This window comes from Melospiza georgiana, chromosome 3, assembly GCF_028018845.1.
Source record: "Melospiza georgiana isolate bMelGeo1 chromosome 3, bMelGeo1.pri, whole genome shotgun sequence".
Lineage (NCBI taxonomy): Eukaryota > Metazoa > Chordata > Aves > Passeriformes > Passerellidae > Melospiza > Melospiza georgiana.
Window position 1 is genome coordinate 71665517 of NC_080432.1, and position 27670 is coordinate 71693186.

Consider the following 27670-nt stretch of genomic DNA (forward strand, 5'->3'; position numbering starts at 1 on the left):
AGAATTGAGAGTTCGAGGTAAGGGGACACTCTTGTGATATGTCAGACATCAGTGGTCAAAAAGCCACTACAAAAGCAACTTAGTTGTTACCAGAGTCCTCTGTACTCTGCCTTCAGATCAAGGCAGCTTTATTTCTGCCTGATTTTCCTGGTTGTATTCAAACAGTAAGTCAACCTTGCCAATTCTCTTCTGCCCTGTTCCCCCAAATCCTCTAGAACCAGATCTCCCTCAAGACAGAAATGTAGTTTTTCTCATCCTTCCTGCTAGCTCCAATTGAGATTGGAGCTCTTTTGACTAGATCAACATTACTGAATATATGATTTTGTGTTTGCCATACAATAGTAGTGCTTTGATGATGCTTGTGCTTATTTTGCTTTTTCATAACCAGGTGCTGGCTGATGGACGTCTGATAAACCGGAATACTACATCAAAGCCAGTTTTGAGTGTAACACTCTTTGGGAGGTGGTATGAAAAGGACCCTCCATCCATGGATCAAGCTTCAGCATGATTTCACTGCAGATCCTTCAAGCTTTCATCTGCTCATTTCTGTAACACTAATTAGTCACAAATAATGGTAATTAATAGTGATATTCATAATTAAAATGGCATTCTATTTTTCTAGTTGCCTTATCTAATGGCATAGTTATTGCACTTTGATTTATTGACTTGATTTTGCAGCAAAAATCAATACTCTGCTGGAATGTTGTGTATGAATTTTTATATGGTAGATTTGGTTGGCATAGGTTTGGCCTGTGAACAATAGAAACACTGGGAACAATCGAAAATAAATTCTTCTGACTTTACTGGTGTAGGATTAAGTGGGTTGTGCCCCAATAAAAAACAGTTTTTAATTATTTGAAATTTTTGTTGGAGTATTAGCAGGCATTTTCACATCACATCACCATTTCTGAACAGCCACTTTTGTAAACAAGACACTACCAGAAACTTTGAAAATTTTCGCTTCCTTTGAAAAGGAAAAATAGTCTCAAATATATGTTCCTTCAAACAAAACTAGTTATTCGGCTCAGCACACTGCAGTGTGTTACCATACCATGGCCTAACTCACAGTTGGAGGACTCTACTGTAATCTTTCTGGCCACATTTTTAGGATGTGGAAAATCTCCCTAGCACAGAATTGTTGATAACCATTTGTGTCACAAAAGCTCAAAAGAAGCAATTTCTCAGAGGCATGTCTGTGTTCCCATGGAATGGTTGCTCCTACTGGTGCAAGGGAGAGCCGGGACTGTGCCAGCAGGTGTTGGGTAAGGGGAGGGAACAGCTGGAGCAGGTGGGACAGGCTGGCACGTGTGAGGATGTGGGCCCTGCAGAATGTGCTTTAGGCAAGTGGACTGGATTGCTTTGTGTTTCCCAGCTAAGATTTCTGTGTGTGCCCAATTCTGTTGTGTGTTCCGCAGCTTTGCTTTGAAGTACAAACATTGTTTATACTTAATCTGACCAAGATCATTGAAAAATACAGACTTGTAGGAGGCAAAATACATTGGTGTTTTTTGACAAGGGAATGTCTTAAAAATAAGATTGTATTCTGTGAAAAGTATCAAACCGGATCCCGCCACAATCCATTTAGTGGAAGTAATGGGAAACACTCTGCTGTTGGGGAAGGAAGAGCATTGTATCTTTAAATTTCTCCCCGCGCCCTAGGAAAAGCTGTCCTGTTAGGGCACAAGGAACATGACTCGGTGCTGTTGGCAGAAGTGAGCGCCTTCTGACTTCCCGACTCCTGCTCACGTGTGCTCAGCGCTCGGCAGGGATTGCGTGGCTGCCGAGCGCCCTTTCACAGCCTCCTCCAGGCAGCGTTAACCCTTGGGTTGCGCGCTTGTCTTCCTCACGCTCTCCTCTCGCTAAGCACAAGAGAAGCTGGAGCACCGTCTGACGACAGAGTCCCTCTACAGCTAAGCTGATTTAGCACCACATTGCATCCTGCTTCACAAAGTAAATCCTCAGGTAGCCCCCACCACCAGGCGGTGGCAGCGATGGGGAGCGGGTGCCGTACAGGGGTGGGAAGAGTGCACTGGGAGGAGAGAGGTGTGGAAAATAGGCGGATTCTGTAGATAAGTTCCCCCTTCCATTGTCCACAGGCACGGAGAGCCCGGGTCACTGCAGTTTTGTTCAGTTTATTCGGTGCATTTGTTTGTTTGTCTGGTGTCAGTCCCTTGCTCCTGGGCGAGCTCCCAGCTCCTCAGGACATAGGGAGCGGTGCCTGCTGGTACCGAGGCAAACAGGGATAACTCCCCTGCACCTTGTGCCGGCAGTGGGACTGGAGTTCTGCGGGGCATTCCCCTGGCCCTGCACTTGTAAATATTTCTGCTCAGCCCTGGCAGGGCAGTCACCTTTCTGGCTGATGTGTTCGCTATTGCTAAACAAGGGAGCATTTGCTACTTCCTCTTTCACACTGATGTCTGATTGTGCTTCATGTGACTCAGCCTGTATTTCGTTTGGTAAAAAGGTGAGGCAGAGAGGAAAGGGAGGCTTCCAAGCTACATTAGTTCAAGTGTCACCAAGGTCTCTCCTGCAGCCTTTAAAAGGCTTGTATTTAAGGCTCCTGAATGAGCATGCTGAATCTAGGAATGTGTGTAGAGAAGTACTTAGGGATGAAAATCACCAGATGAAAATCAAAGTTCCTAGTGATTGAAACCCTCAGTCAGCACTACTCTGTGAGAGGACTCTGTGGTATCTGCATTCATCAGCCTCTCTGTATTTTCTGAACCAGCTCTACAGTGACAGTCTGCTGTAGCTGAAAGCAGACAGCCTGCTCTGATTCTTTCTGCTCAGATAGCTTTTTTCAAATGAGAATAGTGTGAATGCTAGAAAGTCAAAAACTGGAAAATGTCATAGGAACAAATGGATTTGAAGTGAATTGAAGATTAAAAGTGAAGGCCTCTCAATACACAGCATGTTCATGAGGGCAGAAAGGTGTGCAGAGAGGCAGGCATGCCACTGCACCTGGTGAACTAGCCTGCTCTTTTGCTTCAGGCTATCGAGAGACAGGCAATGAGTTACTTACATGGCTTATTTCAGATGAAAATTCTATCCAGATTCATATTTTCTGTTGGAATACTCTTGGAAAGTGGTGTTCAGCTAAACAGAAGTGACTGGGAGAGACACTGGGATAAACTCAAGGGACAGTTCTGTTGCTGGCCTGTTGGGTGCATGACATCTAAGAACAGTGAGATGCTAATGCAATTTCTGTGGTCTAGAGAAACTCAGAAGCCACCTGCACATACTGAGACATAGCATAGGAACTGAGGAATACCAAGATACTAGAATAAAGTTTTTATTACCCTGAGTTTTGCCACTCAAAATTCACAGAAGGCCAGCTCCACTGGTGGCAATATCCACCTGGGTATCAGCTGAGCCCACACAGAAAAAGTCTTGCTGTAATCAGTGATAGAGAAGAGTATAACAACAAAAATTGGCCTGTGCTTCCTAGATATGGTTTTAATGACTTATTTTTTTACTGGCCCCATTAGTCTTGGCATTGCCCAGCATTTTTAGTTTGTTCAGTTATGTCGTCCTTACTGTGTACTGCAATACTGTCTTATATCTCTCTCTTGGTTCCAAGGTAATGCTTTAACAGACCTGCAGTTCGTTCCTCCCTCTTTCAAAGTAAACTTTGTCCCCCTTCTCTTTTCTGTGCATGTTGCTTTTGCACTGTTTGTCCAGAGCACTCCAGGAGTGGGAGGCTGCAGCCATGCTCCCTTCCCAGGCTCTCCTGCCCGCTGTGCTGTTTGCACTCGCAGCCCTTCGGGCCCTCGCCTCCGACACCTTCCTGGCAGCCGTCTACGAGCACGCCGTCATCCTGCCACATCCCACCCAGGAGCCCGTCCCTGCCAGCGATGCTTTGGCCCTGATGAACAGAAACATGGATGTCTTGGAAGGGGCCATCAAGGAAGCTGCCCAGCAGGTACGAGGGCTGCCGTGAGGGCTGTCCATCAGTGTTTCCTGCTCCTGCTGACCCTCCTGGCTGTCTGTTGGTGGGTGCCCTTTAAACGGAGCCTGTTGTGACAGGGTGCCCGCATCATTGTGACTCCTGAAGACGGCATCTATGGCTGGCGATTCACAAGAGAATCCATCTACCCCTACCTGGAGGATATCCCTGATCCAGCGGTGAATTGGATTCCCTGCACTGACCCCTCAAGGTGATTCCTTCTGCAGTGGTTTAGGTGATTTCAACCTTTTATTTGTCTCATGGAGTCTTGAGCAGCTCACATTAAATGACTAAGAACTGCTAATGACTCTGACATAAGTTTTAATTGAAATTGAGTATGGAGGTAGTTAAATGGTTAAATATATACCATGTCCATGACTATTCAATGCAGGAAACATTAAGATTTTTTTTTTAAATTAGAAACTTTAAGGAGAAATTCAAACAATATACAGAATTTGGGTTACTAAAAGTTGAGGAAATCTCTTTTTTTGATGCCAGAACATATCCTGCTTCTTCTTCTGCTTTCAATTTTTCCACACTATTTTGAATAGAACTGACTGTAAATTATTAACAGTAGTATTTCTTTGATTTTTTGGTTTGTTTGTCTTTTGCAAATGACATGTTGAAACAAAAGCACACAAATCATTTTTGTGGACAGCCATGAAGTAGTCTCTGAGCAGATAATAAGAGATGATGAAGTCAGTAATAAAAGTCCAAACTTCTAAATGATAAAATCCCAGGAATTTTTAATCTTGGTTTTCCACAGTTGAGGTAAGATAAAGTCTGAATTGCTAGAGTCTCTGTGCTGTAGAACATGATCTGTCATTCAAGCTGCATGTTTCAGCAGTGACAAACTAAGCTATAGCTGAGGACTGGACTTTAGACTCCTACAGCATGTAATACGTGTTTAGCTATGGAATTACAGCCGTGGTCTGCCCTTTTCATCATGGCTTTCTGCACTTCCTTGATGAGAGCAGGTTATTGTATCAGTGGGGATATAGTAACTCAGCGCAGGGATATGCAACTTTTTGCTGAGATATAAGTAGCTAAAGTATACAGTCTTTCATTGAAGGTGGAGTGTGGGGTGGCAGTGTGTCTAAGCAGGTCTTTATTCTAGTGCATCACGCAGGTTTAGCAGAGGTGATCTGAATGCCTCCTCACTGTTCCAAATCAGAGGTTTCACTAGCAGCTTTTGGGAATATAACCCTTGCTGTCAGTGTCTGGCTTGCCTTATTCCTGGTGCTGTGTGTGTATCTTGCATGGAGGTCCTCCTTGTGTGGCCCATGCACACCTTGCAAAGCCATAGGCATTGCCACACTGCAAAGGGGAATGGACGGCTGCTCTCTTTATAGCCTGGTATGGATGCTTCAGAGGTGCAGCCAGTTTCTGGCACATGGACACTGTCATGTCTTGAAATTAAGTCCACTGCTCTTCATGCTGTGGTTATAGGTTTATGTGCGCCTGTCTATGGGAGGAAGAGAATGCTGAATTGCCTTGACCATATTATCTGCATTATCCCAGAGCTCAACCCTGCTTAGCGTGCTAAGGGCCCAGAGCTGCAGCCCTCAGGTGTCAGCATGCCTGACGCTAAAACATTTGCTTGTGTGACAACAAGCTAGTGTCTTCCTCTGCCCAGAGATTGCTCTCCCTCCCTTTCCCAGCCCAAGGATTATCTGTTTACTGCAGAGCATGTTCCAGGTGCTGAAGGAGACTGGCAGGCATGTCCCTGCAGAGGCCGAAGGGAGGTCTCCAGGGCCTACCCCAAGGTGCAGGAAGCAATCTGAGGAAGCACTGCAGCATCTCTGTGTATCTGCCTACCCTGCCATGGCTGTAGGGTTGGAGATGCTGCTGGTGTGACCTCAGGTACTGCGGAAATGGACCCCACTGACAGCACAGGTTTTGTTAATTTTAATTTTTTTCCTTCCTGAAAATACGTTAGATTTGGTCCAGCACCAGTGCAGGAACGACTCAGCTGCATGGCCAGAAATAACTCCATCTATGTGGTTGCAAATATCGGGGACAAGAAGCCGTGTGACTCCAGTGATCCCAGCTGCCCCAGGGACGGTCGGTACCACTACAACACGGATGTTGTCTTTGATGCACAGGGCAAACTTGTGGCTCGCTACCACAAGGTAAAGTGGCCTTGGAGAGACAGAAATTAATTTTCCCCTACTTCCAAAATGTCTGGGTTTGGGAAAAGAATAAGATGCCAGTCATTGTCCACTGTCAGAGTTTTGTTTTTCTTTATAACTTAAAAGAATATCTCTCTTGCTATGAAGTGTCGATGCCAAATTTGCATTTGCTGTCGTGTTTCTCAAAACAGACTGGAATGAAAAATGATTGTTCTGGTGCAATTTAGTGGCATATGGTTTTGGCTGACCTCCTCAGTTCATTAGCTCGCTACTACTGTAAATTCTGCTGCTTGAGCAGCTTCAGTTTTCAGTGCCAGCTTTTCACCAGACTACCACTTCATGTTCCAGGATTTCAATGTTCACATCCATTTCATCGTAGATGAGCAGTCTGACTTCAGAGAGGCAGGATCTTTATTTCTGATGCTGTTTTGGCACAGTTTTTGCACAATGGGAATTGTTTGGACATAGCAAAGCAAGTGCAAATGCCAGACGGGTGTAAAAAGAGATAAGAATATTGGGTCATTTGCACCAAATGGAAGTTCCTCTTTCAGTATTATGTTCCTACCTGCCAGTTCCATCAAAGCTGTTTATGAATATGTGCCAGATATCCTGCCAGTGTGGGTAGAGTGAAGTCAGTTTATTTAATGCACTTTGGGCCCAGTATTTCATCTGGTTGTTTAGAGAAAAGATGCCAAGATATCTATTTGTGAGTAAACTGGCTGAATGAAACATTGATAAAGAAAGTCTGTCTCCCAGCCTGCTATGGCCCAGGTGCCGAATTACAAGTTAAGTGAACTTGAACTTTTTTTCTGGCTTGGTATCCAAATTTACTTTCAGGCCATGTGGACATTTATAAAAAAAGACGTGTATGTGAAGGAAGAAGGAAAATGTTGGAAAGCTGAGGATGTCAAAAACTTCAGTTTTTCTGTTGGCTGAGATCATCTGCCTTTCCCCCATCAGCACAGCCTTTGTTTTTTACTCTGCAGTGTCCCAAATACTGTCTTGTGGTTCATGTGGGTGCTCTGTACGTCAGTGCTTCTGGGCATCTCCATACCAACTTCACCAATTTTGTCTTTTGGCACCAGATCCCCCATACTTCTCTTACATTACTATTTCTCTTCTGGTTGCATTTGGTTTGCCAGAAATATAAACTAGGTGGGGAGAATGGAGAGATTATTGTTATGCAGATGACACCAACAGACCTGAAGGCAGCTGGCTGCTTTCCTAGCAGGATGCCAGGGCAGTATGCAATATGTGTTCCATATTTTGGGTATGATGATCATATAATTTTTGCCTGATTTCCTACTTGTGAGGGCTTCCAACACACTTCAAAAATTTTCTGTAGTCAATCTGAGCAGCTTTAGGGAACGAATACAAGTCACATGGTTAGTAAGTGCCTCTAACTGGTTTCTCTATTTTCCTTCCCCTACAGTATAATCTCTTTCAAGGAGAAAATCAGTTTAATTATCCAAAAGAGCCAGAAGCTGTCACCTTTGAGACTCCTTTTGGGAAGTTTGGCATTTTCACTTGCTTTGACATCCTTTTCTATGAGCCTGCTGTGGTCCTGGTGAACAAGATGCAGGTGGACACTGTGCTCTTCCCAACAGCTTGGATGAATGTCCTGCCCTTTCTGACTGCAATTGAGTTTCACTCTGCCTGGGCTATGGGCATGGGTGTCAATGTCTTAGCTGCCAATACTCACAACACCAGCATGGAAATGACAGGTAACTTAATTTTCACTCTGTGCAAGGATCTTTATAACCATGAATCTCTTATTCCCCGTTCTACGAAGTGATTTTGCAGAGGAATATAATGTATTTCTCTAGAAAGTGAACAGTCTAGTCACCAGATATTAAAGCTGATGAATCCTTTTCCGATTGGTTTCTTAAAGACACAACAAAACTTGTAGTGTTTTATTTTCCCTAGCTTCTTAGGATTATCTTTCCTTTTAATGGCTCTAAATAAGTAGTAGGTCACTGCCCTTATGCCTGAACAGAAATTTTCATGATTTTTAAGGCTCTTTTCATCTCCACTTATAAGTCTGTGGTTGAATGCCAAACTGTAAATATACTTATAAACCATATATGTGGCTACATTTATTCTGCCAAATGAAATATTTATTTTTATAGCTGTATTTAACACTATTACAGAAAACCATTAAAAACACATGTTCAGGATGTTCAGGCCTGTTTTAGTAACACCGCTAAGATGTCCACATTTTCATTTTAGAATGTAGCATTGATTTTTTTTTTTTACAGCTCAGGTTATAGAATAGTGTATTTCAATTAGACCAGTATCTTCACTGAGCTATGCAACCACAGTATTGTTTTGGGACTTTTCATTTGAAATGCCTGACAGGCTTTTGCAGTGATGAGTGTGACAGACCTTTGATTTCCCTCTGTTGCTTGGTGCTGTTCAGATGCAAATTACTCATGAGGGGAGGAGTTCTCAGCCAGTATAAAAGGGGCTGGACAGTTGCCACAGGCCTGTGATACTTGCCTGTGTTGTGTTTTGGATTGTCTCAATCAGTAGCTAGTCCTTTCACATCAATCAGCCAAGAAAAAAGGAATTATCAACTCTATTGCACACAGGGGAAAAGAGAACTGAGGAGGCCATAAATACAATCATAACATAACATAAAAAAGCAAACATCCTCTGGCTACACTGAGCAGACCTTCTCTAAGGGAATAAATGGTATTCTTCGCCAAAGCATGAGCTCTGTGTACTGAGTTGCTAACTGTCACCTTTGATGAGACTAAAATTACTGTAATCTCTGTAGAATTGTGGATAAGCAACCAGTAGAGACAACTAGAAGGATAACATGATTTTTTAAATTCTTCTTGGACTGACTGTTGTGCTCTCCTCAGGGAGTGGAATTTATGCACCAACTGGAGCCAGAACATACTCCTACAACATGAAAACTGAAGATGGTCACCTCCTCATTGCTGAACTAGATGCACACCCTCGTCTTTCTCCTGCCTCTCCACCTACTGTCAGCTGGAACTCCTATGCTTTGAGTGTTGAAAGATTCTCACAGAATGGTCATGAATTCACAGGAATCATCTTTGAAGATCCCTTTACTTTCACAGAGCTCACTAAGCCTGGGGGGAATATCACTGTCTGCCAAAAAGACCTCTGCTGTCATTTGAGCTACAAGATGGCAGAGAAAAGAGATGATGAAGTTTATGTGCTGGGTGCTTTTGATGGCCTTCATGTTTTTGAAGGACAGTACTATCTGCAGGTAATTCTTTGGAGGGGGTTATTTAGGAAGCTTATTTACAGGGAGAAACCTTCAGCTCTGTGGTAGAAAAAGAGAAGACAATGACTCTCTTTTATGCTGGAGTCCTATGGCACCTTTTGTTAGTAACAGAAAGAAGTTGCTAAAACTTCCAAGCCTATTTGCCTTCAAATCCAACAAATGCAATAGAGAGGTCTCTAAACCTCCTCTAAATGCCCAGAGTGCACTCACTGTTTTGGGGGTGTGCAATATTGACTAAATTTACATTCTCTTCTGTGAATATCTGCAGTAAGTGTTCTGAATCTCCTCTGTATCACAGAATCACAGAATAGTTAGGATTGAAAGGGACATCTGAAGATCACATAGTCCAATCCCTCTGCCAAGGCACAGTCACCTACAGCAGATTATACAAAAACACATCTGGGTGGCTTTTGAGTGTCTCCAGAGAGGGAGTATCCAAGACCTTCCTTGTTGTTATCTTATTGCAAAAGCTCCATACCTTCTTGGTGATTTCTCACAGTCACCTCCTCACAGCACTGACTCCTTCTTCACAGCACAACCAGCAAACTCCAACTCCCTTCTCAACCAGCTAACCCACCCTTTTGTAACACTCATCTTCTTATTGGACACAGCTGTGGCCTGTTAAGGGCAGGCCTGTTCCTAATCTTTGGTGATTCTTACATTCTATCTCCCCCCACTCCCTGGGCAGCCTGTCCTGATGCTCTGCCACCCTACACGTAAAAAAAGTTCTTCTTCCTCATGTTGAGGTGAAACTTCTTGTGTTTTTGTGGTCACTGCTCCTTGTCCTGTTGCTGGGCACCACTGAAAAGAGTCTGGCACCATCTTCTTGGCACACACCTTTGAGATATTTGTATATATTTATGAGACACTTCTCAATCTTCTCTAGACTTAGAGGCCTGGCTCTCACAGTCTCTCCTCCTAAGAGAGAAGCTCCTCATTCCTAATCATCTTTGTGGCCTCAGCTGGACACTCTCCAGTAGCTCCTTTTCTTTCTTGTGCTGGAAGGAAGAGGAGCCTGGGCACAGTACTCCAGATGTGGTCTCACTGTATTTTCATCAAAGAGATGCTGTTAAAAATCAGTTGATCATAGCTATCTTTATGAGATGCTCTGATAAGTTAGGGTCACAGAGATGTTAATTTTTCTGTCATTATACAAATCATAGCAACGAAGCTTACTTAAGTGGCTTATGTCTTTTAGTGGAAATATCCTCTCTTCCTCTCTTTTAATCAAATATTTGGAAAGACAGTGAGCTACATCCTGGTTGAATTTGCTTAAAGCCATATTTGAAAACATCCTTTGCCTTCATGATTAAGTTATTGTGCCAGCAGACTATACTTTTTTTTAGTTACTTCTGTCTGTCAGCATCAACATTTTGTACCAGCTGATACAGACTCTGGGATATGAGGGGAGGTGTTGTCCAGCAAACAGCTCATCTAATACTAGGAAGGTCACTTGAATAAATTCAGTTCTTGGTGAGCCAGATAGTCTCTGCCAGAATTAAAAGTTCTAGAGAAGACAGGAATTTCTACTCTTCCCTTTTCCCTCAATTTTTTTTTCATTTCCCCAGAACTTATACCTTATTTCTCTGCTTATTTGCATTTCAACACAAAACCATATTTACTGATGAATAATACTTCTGAATTTTTGCAAATATGCAATCCCCCAATACCAGACATGTAGAAAAACTCCATCACCTATCAGCAAAACCAGACAACATCCTTCAAATCATTCCTGAATCAGGAGTGCTAGTCCTATTTCATATTTCCTCATGAAGACCATAAACACTTAGCAGCTGGATAATTAACTCTCATGACAAAAGGGAAACAACATTGTGATTCCTACTTTACTCTATGTGCTGCAACTACTAACACAAAACTGTAACCAAAGATGATAACTTCATCTCCTTGGCCTATATTAACTAGGATCTGGACAGGGAACATCAAATTCAGACTTCCATGGACTACCAGGCCATCTAATGAAGTATCATTAGCAACATACATAATTAGCAGTAAGAGGACCTGGATGTGCACTTGTACAATGTACCCATGTGGAAGACTTTGTTTTGTTTGCCTAAAATTTTCATTCACAAACTCATCTTACTAAGACCTGTGGGAAAGAAACCTTCAAATAAAACAAATAAGAATTGTGGGAGGAACAGGATCAGACTTCAGAGATGAAATAAGGTACTTTGGCTGCACTTATGTCAAAACCAATTTATTTATAAAATTATAAGACTAAGACAGTTTATTTATAAAATTATGAGACTAAGTTCTGGAATACACCCAGTCAGATCAAGTGGTAAAAAAATAAGCTACAACTGAAAAGGAGCCACCCAAGAGTTATGAAGAAGATCCTGTGACCATCACCTGCTCTGAAGCACATTAGCTTTGATGACACAAGGCACCAGTGTTACCATCTTGCTAAATACCTTTCTGTCTCCTCCTCCCCACAGATCTGCACTCTGCTCAAGTGCCCCAGCACAAACCTGAGCACATGTGGGCAGCCCGAGGAAATGGCTCAGACCAAGTTTGACATGTTCTCCCTCAGTGGCACGTTTGGCACCAGCTACGTCTTCCCAGAAGTGCTGTACAGCGGGGTGCAGCTGGCCCCTGGGGAGTTCGAGGTAATGGGACACTCTTGTGATTTGTCAGACATCAGGGGTCAAAAAGCCACTACAAGAGCTGGCACTCTGTAACTTAGCTGTTACCAGAGTCCTCTGTTCTTTGCCTTCAGTTCAAGGCAGCTTTATTTCTGCCTGATTTTCCTGGTTGTATTCAAACAGTAAGTCAACCCTGCCAATTCTCTTCTGCCCTGTTCCCCCAAATCCTCTAGAACCAGATCTCCCTCAAGACAGAAATGTAGTTTTTCTCATCCTTCCTGCTAGCTCCAATTGAGATTGGAGCTCTTTTGACTAGATCAACATTACTGAATATATGATTTTGTGTTTTGTCATCAATACAGTAGCAGTGCTTTGATGATGCTGCTGCTTATTTTGCTTTTTCATAACCAGGTGCTGGCTGATGGACGTCTGATAAACCGGAATACTACATCAAAGCCAGTTTTGAGTGTAACGCTCTTTGGGAGGTGGTATGAAAAGGACCCTCCATCCATGGATCAAGCTTCAGCATGATTTCACTGTAGATCATTCACTCTTTCATCTGCTCGTTTCTGTAACACTAATTAAACACAAATAATGGTAATTAATAGTGATATTCATAATTAAAATGGCATTCTATTTTTCTAGTTGCCTTATCTAATGGCATAGTTATTGCACTTTGATTTATTGACTTGATTTTGCAGCAAAAATCAATACTCTGCTGGAATGTTGTGTATGAATTTTTATATGGTAGGTTTGTTGGCAAAGGTTTGGCCTGTGAACAATAAAAACTCTGGGAACAATCGAAAATAAATTCCTATGATTTTATTGGTGTAGGATTAAGTGGGTTGTGCCCCAATAAACAACAGTTTTTAATTATTTGAAATTTTTGTTGGAGTATTCAAAGCCATTTCCACATCACTGTTCCCACCCCATTTCTGAACAGCCACTTTTGTAAACAAGAGACTACCAGAAACTGAAAATTTTAACTTCCTTTGAAAAGGAAAAATAGTCTCAAATATATGTTCCTTCAAACAAAACTAGTTATTCAGCTCAACACACTGCAGTGTGTTACCATACCATGGCCTAACTCACAGTTGGAGGACCCTAATCTTTCTGGCCACATTTTTAGAATGTGGAAAATCTCCCTAGCACAGAATTGTTGATAACCATTTGTGTCACAAAAGCTCAAAAGAAGCAATTTCTCAGAGGCATGTCTGTGTTCCCATGGAATGGTTGCTCCTACTGGTGCAAGGGAGAGCCGGGACTGTGCCAGCAGGAGTTGGGTAAGGGGAGGGAACACCTGGAGCAGGTGGGACAGGCTGGCACGTGTGAGGATGTGGGCCCTGCAGAATGTGCTTTAGGCAAGTGGACTGGATTACTTTGTGTCTCCCAGCTAAGATTTCTGTGTGTGCCCAATTCTGTTGTTTGTTCCGCAGCTTTGCTTTGAAATACAAACATTGTTTATACTTAATCTGACCAAGATCATTGAAAACTACAGACTTGTAGGAGGCAAAATACATTGGTGTTTTTTGACAAGGGAATGTCTTAAAAATAAGATTGTATTCTGTGAAAAGTATCAAACCGGATCCCGCCACAATCCATTTAGTGGAAGTAATGGGAAACACTCTGCTGTTCGGGAAGGAAAAGCATTGTATCTTTAAATTTCTCCCCGCGCCCTAGGAAAAGCTGTCCTGTTAGGGCACAAGGAACATGACTCGGTGCTGTTGGCAGAAGTGAGCGCCTTCTGACTTCCCGACTCCTGCTCACGTGTGCTCAGCGCTCGGCAGGGATTGCGTGGCTGCCGAGCGCCCTTTCACAGCCTCCTCCAGGCAGCGTTAACCCTTGGGTTGCGCGCTTGTCTTCCTCACGCTCTCCTCTCGCTAAGCACAAGAGAAGCTGGAGCCCCGTCTGACGACAGAGTCCCTCTACAGCTAAGCTGATTTAGCACCACATTGCATCCTGCTTCACAAAGTAAATCCTCAGGTAGCCCTGTTATATGTGGTAGAGATAATTCATGCTGTAGAAATAGATATATGCATGTATAAAATATTAGGGGGGACCAAAACCTATGCTTGTAACTACTCTGGCCGAGGACTGCCTTCTATTCAAATTATAACCAGTTCCTGTACAAGGAGAAAAATAATATCAAACCTGTTGTCATATGAATAGGGGAGGCCTGGGCCGTGAGCTAAGCCTGCAGTCGCCCTGAAGGTCAGAGTTATGCACATCATAGCCACTCCCCGGACAGTGCTGGGACAATACCAGATCGGTTACCGTATGAATGGGACTGGCTTGGGCCATCAGAGGTTTCCTGTGGCACCACGAACTTAGAAGATATCATCTGGACCTTCGTGGAATGGAATGTCCTGAGGAAAGCTCACAAGACCTGCTGTCTGGATATGATTAAATCCACGGTGCTCAGGAGCTGGCATCACCTACTCCATATGAATGCACCTTCTGCCGGGGCACTCCGACATTTGTCTGGGTTTGGACTTCTTCTTTTTCTGTTTCTACACATGGATGGATCCAACTTTACATGCAAAGGGACACAAAGAAATATGTGGTCATCTCTGCCTCAGGCAGAATAAGCTGTATATAAGCTGTCTGCAGAAAACACTCAGGGCGAACCTCTGGGGGAAATGCTATCTCTCTATCAGACGGAACCCTTGGTCACCCAGCTTCTGTACCCGGGGCAGACGCTGTCTTGGCTGTGGCTGGGCTTTTTTTGTTTCCAAATTTCTATTTTTTGTTATCAATCTAATAAATATTTATTAAATTTTTCATAAATTTGGCTACAGATTTGATCATTTATAACAACCCCCACCATCAGGTGGTGGCAGCGATGGGGACGGGTGCCGTACAGGGGTGGGAAGGGTGCACTGGGAGGAGAGAGGTGTGGAAAATAGGCGGATCCTGTAGATAAGTTCCCCCTTCCATTGTCCACAGGCACGGAGAGCCCGGGTCACTGCAGTTTTGTTCAGTTTATTCGGTGCATTTGTTTGTTTGCCTGGTGTCAGTCCCTTGCTCCTGGGCGAGCTCCCAGCTCCTCAGGACATAGGGAGCGGTGCCTGCTGGTACCGAGGCAAACAGGGATAACTCCCCTGCACCTTGTGCCGGCAGTGGGACTGGAATTCTGCAGGGCATTCCCCTGGCCCTGCACTTGTAAATATTTCTGCTCAGCCCTGGCAGGGCAGTCACCTTTCTGGCTGATGTGTTCGCTATTGCTAAACAAGGGAGCATTTGCTACTTCCTCTTTCACACTGATGTCTGATTGTGCTTCATGTGACTCAGCCTGTATTTCGTTTGGTAAAAAGGTGAGGCAGAGAGGAAAGGGAGGCTTCCAAGCTACATTAGTTCAAGTATCACCGAGGTCTCTCCTGCAGCCTTTAAAAGGCTTGTATTTAAGGCTCCTGAATGAGCATGCTGGATCTAGGAATGTGTGTAGAGAAGTACTTAGGGATGAAAATCACCAGATGAAAATCAAAGTTCCTAGTGATTGAAACCCTCAGTCAGCACTACTCTGTGAGAGGACTCTGTGGTACCTGCGTTCATCAGCCTCTCTGTATTTTCTGAACCAGCTCTACAGTGACAGTCTGCTGTAGCTGAAAGCAGACAGCCTGCTCTGATTCTTTCTGCTCAGATAGCTTTTTTCAAATGAGAATAGTGCAAATACTAGAAAGTCAAAAACTGGAAAATGTCATAGGAACAAATGGATTTGAAGTGAGTTGAAGATTAAAAGTGAAGGCCTCTCAATACACAGCATGTTCATGAGGGCAGAAAGGTGTGCAGAGAGGCAGGCATGCTACTGCACCTGGTGAACTAGCCTGCTCTTTTGCTTCAGGCTGAGAGACAGGCAATGAGTTACTTGAATGACTTATTTCAGATGAAAAATTCTGTCCAGATTAATATTTTCTTGTGGAATGCCGTGGAAAGTGATGCCCAGCTAAACAGAAGTGGCTGGGAGAGACACTGGGATAAACTCAAGGGATGCATGACACTGAGATACTAATGCAATTTCTGTGGTCTAGAAAAACTCAGAAGCAAGCTGCACGTACTGAGACATAGTACAGAAATTGAGAAATATGAAGATACTAGAATGAAGAAGTTTTTATGACAGCCTGGAGCTGTGTCCTGCTAAGTCCTCTGCAGGACAGCAATGGAATAAACTGTCTCAAAGCAGCCACAGTGAACCTGCTCATAGTGATTAGTCAGACCTATTAAACACATTTTAATGAAATCATTAGTTTCCGTGAGAGATTTGTTGTGATGTACCTTCTTCCTGTTTTGTCATCTTTTTCTGAGCTCTTAATGTGTTCATATGGATACTCCTCTAATAAACTCCTTGTTTCATGTTTTTCAATCATGTCTTGAATGATGGATGCTTGATAAGTAAGAAAAAAACCAACTAAATCAGTCATTACTGTCATGCTTTTTGGATGGTTGTATGAAAGGGATCATCTGAAACAAGACCCACAACCAACATGGCTCCCCATGATATTTCCATAACTGAAACATTACACTGTTATTCTTACATCAAATATATATTCAAATGGGATACAGCATCATCTACAACCACCATCCCAATTATGTTTCTCATTTCCGGTTGCAAAAACTCATCAATGTGTTTTGTTTAGTAATAATGTGGAAATATTGTGTTATTACTACCATTTATTGAGAAGAATCTCTTTCTATGTAATAAGATTGCCAATATTTTATTAGTTTAAAACAGCAGTTGTTTTTCTCTGTTTGTTGGATTTTTATTCTTCTAATCCTCAGAATGCCTGAATTGTAGTCCAGACTATACATTCTTACTAAAACAGCATTGCATATTTTTTCATTGCAGATTGTTATGGGACCAGTAAATAAAGCAGTGAAAGATGTGATTTGTGGCAGGTCTATACACATGCTCAATATTTCTTTGGAATATTCTCTGGAATATGGCTTGTGCTGTCTGCTCTTTTACCACAATTAGACCTTTTCCCCCCTTATTTGTAGTGCTTTCATTTTATATCCTTTATGCCATTGGTGCCTATCATGTAGGAAAGGGCAACAGAGAGCATCATGGAAGCTGAATGAGGACTCCAGTCAAAGAGCTCCTCCTGAAACAAAACGTGCCACCAGTTTTTGGTCAGAACATTATTTGAATCATTATTCGTATGAAACCTCTGTTGAAATAAAACTTGGAATTGAAACCTCAAATTATTCTGGTTGTCATTTCTGAAAAACAGCTTGATGACACCTCCTGACTGCACTGGATGCTGTTCAGTGACACAATTTTTACTGCAGCCAGTAAACAAATCACTGAGTGACCTGGTATCTCATAGCAGCTCCTCCCTCCCATCTTCTCTGTTTCTTTCTGGTCGTGTAGCACCAATGTATGTGAAATAAGCTTTTCCCTTTGCTCCTTCTTGCTAATGATGGGTGGTGCTGCCCTGCAGATGAATTTTCTGTAGGAATTTGGGGATTTATAGTTCTGTTTCAGACCATCTAGTCCCGGTGAGATGGCACTGTTCACATTTTTGCTTTTTCTTCTCCCTGGTGACCTGTGTATTTGTTGATGCTGCTGGACCTTAGTGACCTTCTTTCAGCACATCAGTGTATAAGGATGTGCATGTTCTGTGGCTGTGTCCTTTAAGAGTGGTCAGAGACCTCTGTTTATGTAATTTCTCCTTCCTTTTCCCCACACTGCTACCATTGCTGGTCTCACCATAGAATCATAGAATTTTCAGGGTTGGAAGAGACCTTTGAGATCATCCAGCCCAGCTGTAAACTTGGCATTGCCGCAGTAGCCCCTAAACCATTAAACCATCATGCAGTGCCATATCCAGTCCTCTCTTAAACATGTCTGGGGCACAACCACCTCCCTGCCCAACCTATTCCAATGCCTCACCACCTGTACAGTGAAAAAATTTTTTCTAATATCTACCCTGAATCTCCTCTGTCCCAATTTAAGGCCATTACCTCTAGTCCTCTCATTGCAGGCACAGCAGGAGAGACTGGCCCTCACCTCACAGCAAACTCCTTTCATGGAGTTGTAGAGAGTGATGAGGTCTCCTGTGAGCTTCCTCTTCTCTGGACTAAACAAATCCAGCTCCCTCAGCTGGTCCTCATAATGCATGTTTTCTAGACCTTTCAGGAGCCTTGTTGCCCTTCTCTGGACAGGCTCCATCACTTCAATGCCCTTGTTAGAGTTCCAGAATGAAACACAGTGCCAAAGTGCAGCCTCACCAGTGCTAAGTACAGTGGATGATCACTTCCCTGCTCCTGCTGGCCACACTGATATTGATACAGGCCCAGATGCCATTGATCTTCTTGGCCACCTGGGCACACTGCTGGCTCCTACTGAGCCAGCTGTCAGCCAGCACTCCCAAGTCCATTTCTGCCAGGCAGCTCTTGACCCACTCCTCTTCCAGCCTGTAGCTCTGCCTGGGGTTGCTGTGACCCAAGTGTAGGATCTGGCACTTCCCCTACTTGAACCTCCTGCAATTGTCCTTACTCCATTGCTCAAGTCTGTCCAGCTCTTTCTGTAGACCCTTCCTACCCTCACACAGATCAACACTTCCACCCAACTTAGTGCCATCTAGCCATTTTTTTACCCATCCGAGATTTTTGCCATGATGCTCTCAAGGTCCTCAATCCCTGGTTCTGGAGCTGGTGAGACACTGGGAGCGCAAATATTCTCCAAACTCCAGCACTGATTACTGCTGCTGTGCGCCATATGACCATTTTGTTTCCAAGTGTAAATAGGTAGTCACATGTGACATAACAGTGACATGTCTCACATAATGACACGTTTATCAAAAGCCCCAGACAATGTGCTCTGACTCATGGAAGCTCAACATTATTGCTGCTAAAGCCACAATGTCTTAAAACATTGTTCACTGTTTGAGTCAGTTACTGTGTGACCACAGGCTGATCTCAGTCCAGCAAGGGTTTATCCAGTGTGGTCTCTTCCCATGGGTACAAACTCAGTGCAGACACTGTACTTGTCCCCAGGGAACCTGGTGGGTGACACCACAACTCTCTCCCAGGGAAAGGATCTGGATTTAAGGGAAGTTATGGCACCTGGGAAGGTCTCATCTTGTAGAAGGGAGTCAGCAGGAGTGTGTGGCCAGTCTCAAAGCTGAGAGGTGGCTTCTTCAGGTTTGTTCACTGCTGATGCCAGTCCTCTGGATAATGAAATATGTGTGCAGGTGGTGTAGGATCCCAACCCTGAATGTGGTGAGTATCTTGAATCCAGGATTTTGTTCAAGCCATTGTGGTTTGGTTAAGGTATGTTGAGTATTCTCCTACAGATCTGGCAGAAGCCATAATGACACTGAATTCTTTTTGCTACAGAGATTGCTTAACACTTACCATTGTGAAATCTGTTATTGTGAGAAGTGAGTCAAGCATACAGAAAGTAATCCTGTGCAAGTCCACCTATCACCCACATACCAACTCCCTCTGTATAAAACAAGGCTGCGTGTAACCACCAATAACAATAAACACTTCTTCGAGGGTAGTGCAGAAAACCCTTTCGTTACCTGACTGCTGAGTCAGAACCAAAGAAGGTAAGAAACTTGGGTGCCAGATACAAGTGATTTTTGTGAACATGCAGCTTTAGCTTCAAGATTTCTGCCGGAGTGATCTGTGGATATAAGAAAGAACATTGCAATAGGCAAAATCCATAAACTGTGTGTCCTATTCACGGCAGTCTTCCTACAGAGATCTTTGGGGACCAGAGATATTTGGGGCTTGGTTATTGAGTGGTGGGTGTGCTGATGGTTCCGCTCACACAATCAACCTTCCCCGCAGCTTCCCCTGGGATATGTAGCAGCCCCCAAAGTCCCTGCTACTCCAGCCTGTGCTGCGCTGAGCTGGGGTGCCACAGGTATTACCCATGCTGGGGCCTACCTCTCCCAGCACCTCATGCCTTTGAGCTTGGGCAGGAATGTGTCCACACTGGTCTCTGCTGAGATTTCCCGAAGTTGTTTTCCTTCTGGGATGCAGGTTTGCTTTAACTGTGTTACCACAGCAATACTATGCCTGATTTTTTTGTCTGTCTGGTAAGTAACATGTTTTTTCAGCTGCAGCACAGTGGTGGCTTCTCAGTGACTTCCCTGTGTTGCTGTGAGGCAGAATTGCTCAATGCTGGCAGCTCCCTTGTCTTTGATGCTGAGTCTTTCCCAACAGGATGATTACTTAGCTGTCATCTTTTAGCCACCCCAGGGAATGCCCATGTTTTGTGCAAGACTTCCTCTTTTTAAGGCTCACTGCCTTTCTCTGCCTGCCACATCCTCTTGGGTGACTTCCAGGCTCCAGACATAGGGCTTCCTAAAACTTGTGCCTCTTCTGTGCTTTGGGTGCAATCTGCTCTGGAGCCCTGTGCCCTGAACACAGATGTTGCAGCCATCTGTGAGCACAATGACATTTTAGAATCATAGATTTGATGAAGTGTTGGCTTCTCCTGAAGAGGCCTTGGTGCTGATGGAGAAGGATCATTCTTATGGGTGACACTACATAGGGAATAGGAAGATTTTTCAAGGAGGAAGAAGGGGTTTTTGTAAAATTTCTTCTATGTGGTAAATGACAAGTCAGGTTATACTCCTTTACCCTCACTAAAGTACCACAGGTCCTAACTAAGGTTTTTCTAGCGGTCATCTAAAACTGCAGTAGGAATATTCTATTTACAAAATACTGTGCTAAAAATTTATTTCCTTGAGAAAAAATGGTGCTTTCCATGAGTAATTTCAAGTTGCTTATTGTACAAAACCTTCCTTTTGAAAGGACCGTAGTAAAGAAAAAATTGTGTCGTCAAATTCTTTTTCACAAAACAAGCAAGTCTGTTAGCTCTAGGCAGAGAGGTCAGCACAATTCAAGAGATAGTTTATACTGCAGCGTGAGCCCAGTGGGGAGGATGCTCTCAAGGCACCCACTTGAACTGTAATAAGCCATTGGACAAAAGCAGGAGGTATGGCAGGACCATGTCTCATAAACATTGCTGAATTGTCTGCACTCTGGAGCAAGACTGCACCCCATGCAGGTGGTCTGCCCTCAGTCGTGGCTGAAGTTTCCACTGATGGCAGCTATATGCAGTAAGGTGATGGGGAGTAGTGGATCCTTGCCAGGGGAGTCTGGGCTTTCCCTGAGATGGGTTCAAAAGCGTGGAGAGGGATGTGCAAAGGAAATGTGCAAGTGCTCCTTCCAATGAACCCCTTGTAGATTAACGTGGCTTCTGACAAGCTCTCTTAGCCTTTTGTTCTAATTTTATTTAAAACCTTTCATATTGGAAACAAGATCAGATTCCGAGAAAAGCTTCTTGGACTTTTTGGCAGAAATCTCTCAGATTACTCAACGGAAGATTATTGCCAAAGCAAACCTATTAGTCTTTACTCCTCCTCTTTCCCTCCACTTTATATTGCCCACGCTGACCCAGGAGTGGGAGGCTGCAGCCATGCTCCCTTCCCAGGCTCTCCTGCCCGCTGTGCTGTTTGCACTCGCAGCCCTTCGGGCCCTCGCCTCCGACACCTTCCTGGCAGCCGTCTACGAGCACGCCGTCATCCTGCCACATCCCACCCAGGAGCCCGTCCCTGCCAGCGATGCTTTGGCCCTGATGAACAGAAACATGGATGTCTTGGAAGGGGCCATCAAGGAAGCTGCCCAGCAGGTACGAGGGCTGCCGTGAGGGCTGTCCATCAGTGTTTCCTGCTCCTGCTGACCCTCCTGGCTGTCTGTTGGTGGGTGCCCTTTAAACGGAGCCTGTTGTGACAGGGTGCCCACATCATTGTGACTCCTGAAGATGGCATCTATGGCTGGCGATTCACAAGAGAATCCATCTACCCCTACCTGGAGGATATCCCTGATCCAGCGGTGAATTGGATTCCCTGCACTGACCCCTCAAGGTGATTCCTTCTGCAGTGGTTTAGGTGATTTCAACCTTTTATTTGTCTCATGGAGTCTTGAGCAGCAGACACTAAATTACTAAGAACTTCTAATTCTTTATTCTATAAAAATTCACAAGTACTGTAGAGATGAGATGCATCAAAAAGACTTCTTAATTAAATGGTAATGAGAATATGTCAGGTAAAAGCACTGAGACAGTTTTACTTGCAAAAGGACAAAAATGAGGATGTTTTAGGCAAAATAATTATTTTAAAAACATGCACAAATTTATTGATTCAGATCACTTGTGAACACCTTCTGTAAGTGGAAGCTGTTTTATTATCATGTAGCTGCATAGATCAGACAATCTGGTTCAGTCCTCAGTTCAGGTGGCTGAGTGATTTCTAAACCAAATTGCACAAAATATTAATCTAGATCTGAAAGAAATATCTTTTGGAAATCCAGCCACCTGCACATCTGCTGTGTTACACATAGAGGTGGTCCCAAAGTGTCAGCTTGGGACACTGAAAAGACTCAGTTCATGCCTAAGCTAACCTTTTATGTTCTCTTTTGAGGCTTTATGAAGCTAGATTTCAGGAGTCCTCAGCTCTGTCAATGGTGTACCCACTTTTTACTAAAGGCATACAGACAACAATTATTAAAAAAGGCTAAAATTTTCTTCTGAATCAGGGCTTAGAGCTGCTTGATAATTTGCTTTTTCAGCTATTTAAGATTTATGTCTCTGTACTGATTTATTTTTGTCTTTGCTTTGTGAAGCTCTTCACATCTTTGTATGCATGTTAGCTGGAAATTCTATCCACACAGAAAACAACATTGTAAAGGATACGGGAAAGAAGAACACAGGGAGGCCATTTTTTAAAGATAAAAGAGACTGGCATTTTAAAATGATGCTATGAACAGAAAAGAAAACGAACAAAACCTGTGTTTTGATCTATTGCTTTTTCAGCATCTGGGGATGTGCAGTTAATGGTGTAGTAATTCTGAATGCATTACATTTACATGGGGCGCTTAAAATTCTATAAGACTTTTTTTTCCTTCACTAAAATTGCAACAGATTTGGTCCAACACCAGTGCAGGAACGACTCAGCTGCATGGCCAGAAATAACTCCATCTATGTGGTTGCAAATATTGGGGACAAGAAGCCGTGTGACTCCAGTGATCCCAGCTGCCCCAGGGACGGTCGGTACCACTACAACACGGATGTCGTCTTTGACACACAGGGCAAACTGGTGGCTCGCTACCACAAGGTAAGGAAATGCTTCAGCATCAACCTCTAATTCATTATCAATGAATTTTTCAGCTCTCTGGCACCAATTTCAGATAGTTTATACAGTAATTTTACATTACTGTAAAGTGACAACCAGTCCAGGATGATTTGATGATCTTATGGCCTGAAGAAAAAATAAGTAATTGCTTGACCAGTCAGTCAAATTATTCCCAGGAGCTGCAGAGTGCATGCCAGCTGCCAAACACTTAAAGGCTACATTTATGACAGTAAATGGTAAGAAAAAAGTGACAGAATTTTCCATATTCAATAAACATTAGCTTTTCCTTGATATATTCGTGGCCAACCTAGACAGTGCTTTCTCAGGGGACATCTTGGCCCTTGGTCTTGGAGTATAGCTTATACTGGATGGGCATTGCTGTCAGGAGGTAGATGGGGCACAGCCACCCCATTTTTTGGGTGGGAGGGTCAGTTGATTGGATACAAACCGGCTGTGCTAGCCAGCTCAGGTACCTCCACTCCCAGTTCTGCATTAACGCCTGTCTCAGATGCAAAAGCTGTTCATAATCTTGCCTTATTTTCAGTTTTTAATATGACATTTTCTTCACCTGCAGTACAATCTGTTTAGAAGTGAAACTCAGTTTGATTATCCAAAAGAGCCAGAAACTGTCACCTTTGAGACTCCTTTTGGGAAGTTTGGCATTTTCACTTGCTTTGACATCCTTTTCTATGAGCCTGCTGTGGTCCTGGTGAACAAGATGCAGGTGGACACCGTGCTCTTCCCAACAGCTTGGATGAATGTCCTGCCCTTTCTGACTGCAATTGAGTTTCACTCTGCCTGGGCTATGGGCATGGGTGTTAATTTACTTTCTGCAAATACTCACAACACCACCATGGCTATGACAGGTGAGTTGCATTCAGGAACAGGAAAATTGTTCCCAGATTCAGAAGCCGGCAGAAATGTTTTAGACATAGTGAAGTCTCTGAAAAACAGTGTTTCAATTGGACTAAAGATCTTTGTGATTTGGTACTGAATGCAACAAACAACTTCGAGGAAAAGGACGTTGAATGTTCTGAAAAAGGTAAAAATAGAAAAAACAGACATTAAGACATTAGACATTTCTAAAAGTAGAAAAATAGAAATTAAGTTTTGATAACTTAAAAATGAAATTTTATTTCAGAAAATAGCAAAAAGTTTTACTTAAATTTTCAATCTCTCATCTAGAGTCAGCATTTCCTGTTTAAAATTCAATCAACAGTTAAATGGAGAAAAAAAGAACCTATTGGTGTAAAACCAAAAGATGAATTCCAATCTTTTTTCTTGTGGCTGCTGAAGACTTAGAGATATTATGTTTTGCTTTGCTGTGAAAATAGATTTACTGCTGTGGGGGGATAGAAGGCAAGAGAATAAGTGCAGAAGGCAATCTCACACCTGAGGAGTTGCAGCTGTGCTAATCACCAAAGATTAGGAACAGGCCTGCCCTTGACAGGCCATGGCTGGGTCCGATAAGAAGACGAGTGCTACACAAGGGTTAGCTGGTTGAGAAGGGAGTTGGAGTTTGTTGGTTGTGCTGTGAAGGAGTCAGTGCTGTGAGGAGTTGACCATGAGAAATCACCAAGAAGTTATGGAACTTTTGCAGTAAGATGACAACATACTGTCTTTTTTTTCTCTTTACTAAGAAAAGGATATAGCTGCATCTCTTCCCTGAATCAAAGTGAAAACTAAAAAGGAGCATTTTTGCCTGCCCTAAATAGACTGAGTTTAGGCCAAAGCCCTGTGTGTCCTTTAGTGAAACATAGCTACCCCCATGATTGCTTCCTTTGTCAAATATGCCACTCTGAGAGCTATGATTTATTTTTCAATAAACCTAAGTTTTAACACTAGGGTGGGTATTTTGGCTTTTTGGTGCTTTAAAATTATTCCAAAACCTTTCAGTAGTGTATTGAATGAACAGAGTATCACTGAAAAGCAATGCCAGTGCGGTGTGGGGGGTGACTGGCACCCCTGCCAAGCTGTGCTGTGTGGTGCTGGCTAACGGAGGGCTGGTGGTGTCCTTGGCAGGCAGTGGGCTGTTCACACCAGAGGGACCTGCTGCCTACCACTACGACAGTGACACCGAGGAGGGACATCTCTTGCTAGCAGAGTTGAGTGCACGCCCCCGTCTTTCCCCCACCTACCCACCTGCTGTCAACTGGAGCTTGCATGCCACGAGCATCGAGAAGTTTCCTGGAGAAAACGACACTTTCTCGGGAGCTGTCCGGAAGGATATATTCACTTTCAGAGAACTCAGGCACAAGGATGGAAATTACACCGTTTGCCAAGGAGACCTTTGCTGTCATCTGGTCTACCAGATGTCAGACAAGAGGAGAGATGAAGTTTATGTCCTGGGTGCATTTGATGGGCTTCACGGTTCTCTCATAAAATACCATTGGCAGGTAATTGCATGTTTAGAGGTGAGTGTGGCCATGTAACAACCACTTAAAAACATTTGTCCATTATTGCATCCTGGGAACTTTGCTTGCTACCAAATCCAGCTCGTGGTTGCTGAAAGCTCAGTGGTGTTTTGCCTTTCTGTCTCCTCCTCCCCACAGATCTGCACTCTGCTCAAGTGCCCCAGCACAAACCTGAGCACATGTGGGCAGCCCGTGGAGAGGGCTCAGACCAAGTTTGACATGTTCTCCCTCAGTGGCACGTTTGGCACCAGCTACGTCTTCCCAGAAGTGCTGTACAGCGGGGTGCAGCTGGCCCCTGGGGAGTTCGAGGTAATGGGACACCCTGGAGCTGCTTGTGGCAAGGTTTCTCAGGCTGTGGGGCTGAAAATTGATCTGGCAGCAAAGCCCCATCCAAGAACTGCTTTCTTTGGTTTTTCTGACTGGCACCCAAGGGGACAGATTTAAATGGAGGATTGAATCAATCCAGCAAATCTGCCTTCCCACTTTAGATCATAAATGAAGAAACCACAGCTTTCAGTGAGCTGTTTTCTACAGGCTTCTCATAATGGTTATTTTAGGAGAAAAAGAAATAAAATACTCCGAGAAATTGTCCAAACAGGAAAAATTACTTAGTAGTATCATGTTTAAGAGCAGAGATTCTATGCGATTAAGAATGTTAAAAGTGATTTTTGAGGGGTTTGTAGGGGTTTATTTTTTATTTGGCAGTTCACATCTTATTTTTGCTAGAAGATGTTTTCATTCATAAACCTTAGGTTAGTTTTATGCAATAGGCTAGATGAAATCCTCATTGATTTGGAAAAAGTATTTAACAGTTTACAAGAGACAATGAAGACAGCAAGAAAGACCTGAAAAATTTTAGGGGAAACAAAGGTGATTTTTTTACACAATAGGAAATTGAAAAGCATTGTTCATCCTTCATACTTGTTTTTGAAGGAGACTTCTGTAAAAATAGGCACATCAAAGAATTTATTGGTATCCTAAAAATATGATCATGGTCTGATTTTAAAACAATAGGCTGTATTTTCTTAAATACATGCTTACCTTTTGTCACAGGGGCAAAAAAAGTTATTACAGGTGTTCACAGTTGGTGAACAGTCATTTCAAATTGATATATAAAATGGAAATAAGAAAAACTATGTACGGCAATAGCTTGAAATTCTCAATTTCCATCTGAAAATTGTTCTGGGGTCTACAAATCAAAAAATGTTTCAAATGTGTCCTAGATGTGCATATAACCTTTGTTGCCTTGTATGAGTAACTAAAGAGAACCTAACAAATTAGTTATTCTCACTCTCACCTTCTTATGAGGTGAAGAAAATGTATTTTATTTCCAAAGACAAAGGAAGGTTTAAGGATTTCGGGATCCAGGGAAGTGCAGGAAGGCTATAACAGCAAGGCTGTGGCAGACCCAGAGAGAATTCTGTTTTCTTTTGCTACCGTGACTGTTTTTAAAAGTGTTGCATCAAAATATACGGCATCTAAGATCTATTCTTTCTGTACAATGCAGTATTGCTACTCTGTTAGCTGACCATTAGTGCCATTCTTTCCCTTTTCCACCAGGTGCTACGTGACGGGCGTTTGAAAAGCAAGCATGGCACGTCGAAACCGCTCGTAACAGCGACACTTTTTGGAAGGCTTTATGAGAAGGACCAGCCACATCCTCTGCGAATTTCCCTGTAAAATGTGTCCTTAGGAGTTACACACTCACCAGAGACAGGAGGGCAGTTTCCCCCTGAACCATAGCAGTTACCTTGTATGATTCCTGTTCTGCAATATATTGCACTTCTGTGCAGCACCTGTGGCAGTTGGGCTTATTTGGGAGAAAGTGATGTGTTCACCTTGCTGTGCATGCCTTTTTAACTGGGCTTGAGCCAGTGCAATTATTTTTTAGTATGCAGTATCTGTCACGTAAATCTTTTAATCATAAATTTTGTTTCACCCAAGATATCATATTGATTGATAGAATTACAGTAGAAAGAAGACTGATAAAAAAATCTATGAAATGTGGTTTGTCATTTTATTGGAGAATAAATTCTCTCCAAGAAAGTCTTTCTGTCCCTTTTGGCCCTTCCCGTTTTTCAGGTTGTATAACCATTAAGTTTCTGCATTTTTCAGCCTTACAGCCCAATCAACAGGGCCTACTCAATGAGCCTTGGCCCCATTCTGCCC

General features: G+C 43.2%; 2 protein-coding genes across 2 annotated transcripts; both read left to right on the forward strand.

Annotated features, from left to right (window-relative positions):
- Positions 1 to 1710: 1710 nt before the first annotated feature.
- Positions 1711 to 12584, forward strand: LOC131081362 (pantetheinase-like). The gene is made up of 8 exons (XM_058020411.1): positions 1711 to 1962; positions 3682 to 3922; positions 4027 to 4157; positions 5886 to 6078; positions 7511 to 7802; positions 8946 to 9319; positions 11791 to 11961; positions 12349 to 12584. The coding sequence occupies exons 2-8, from the start codon at positions 3710 to 3712 to the stop codon at positions 12466 to 12468; spliced, it is 1494 nt and encodes a 497-aa protein (XP_057876394.1). The 5' UTR covers positions 1711 to 1962; positions 3682 to 3709; the 3' UTR covers positions 12469 to 12584.
- Positions 12585 to 21373: 8789 nt separating this feature from the next.
- LOC131081363 (pantetheine hydrolase VNN2-like) lies at positions 21374 to 27549 on the forward strand. The gene is made up of 7 exons (XM_058020412.1): positions 21374 to 21586; positions 21691 to 21821; positions 22877 to 23069; positions 23662 to 23953; positions 25110 to 25483; positions 25640 to 25810; positions 27062 to 27549. Exons 1-7 carry the CDS (start codon positions 21374 to 21376, stop codon positions 27179 to 27181), a joined length of 1494 nt encoding a protein of 497 aa, XP_057876395.1. The 3' UTR covers positions 27182 to 27549.
- Positions 27550 to 27670: the final 121 nt, after the last annotated feature.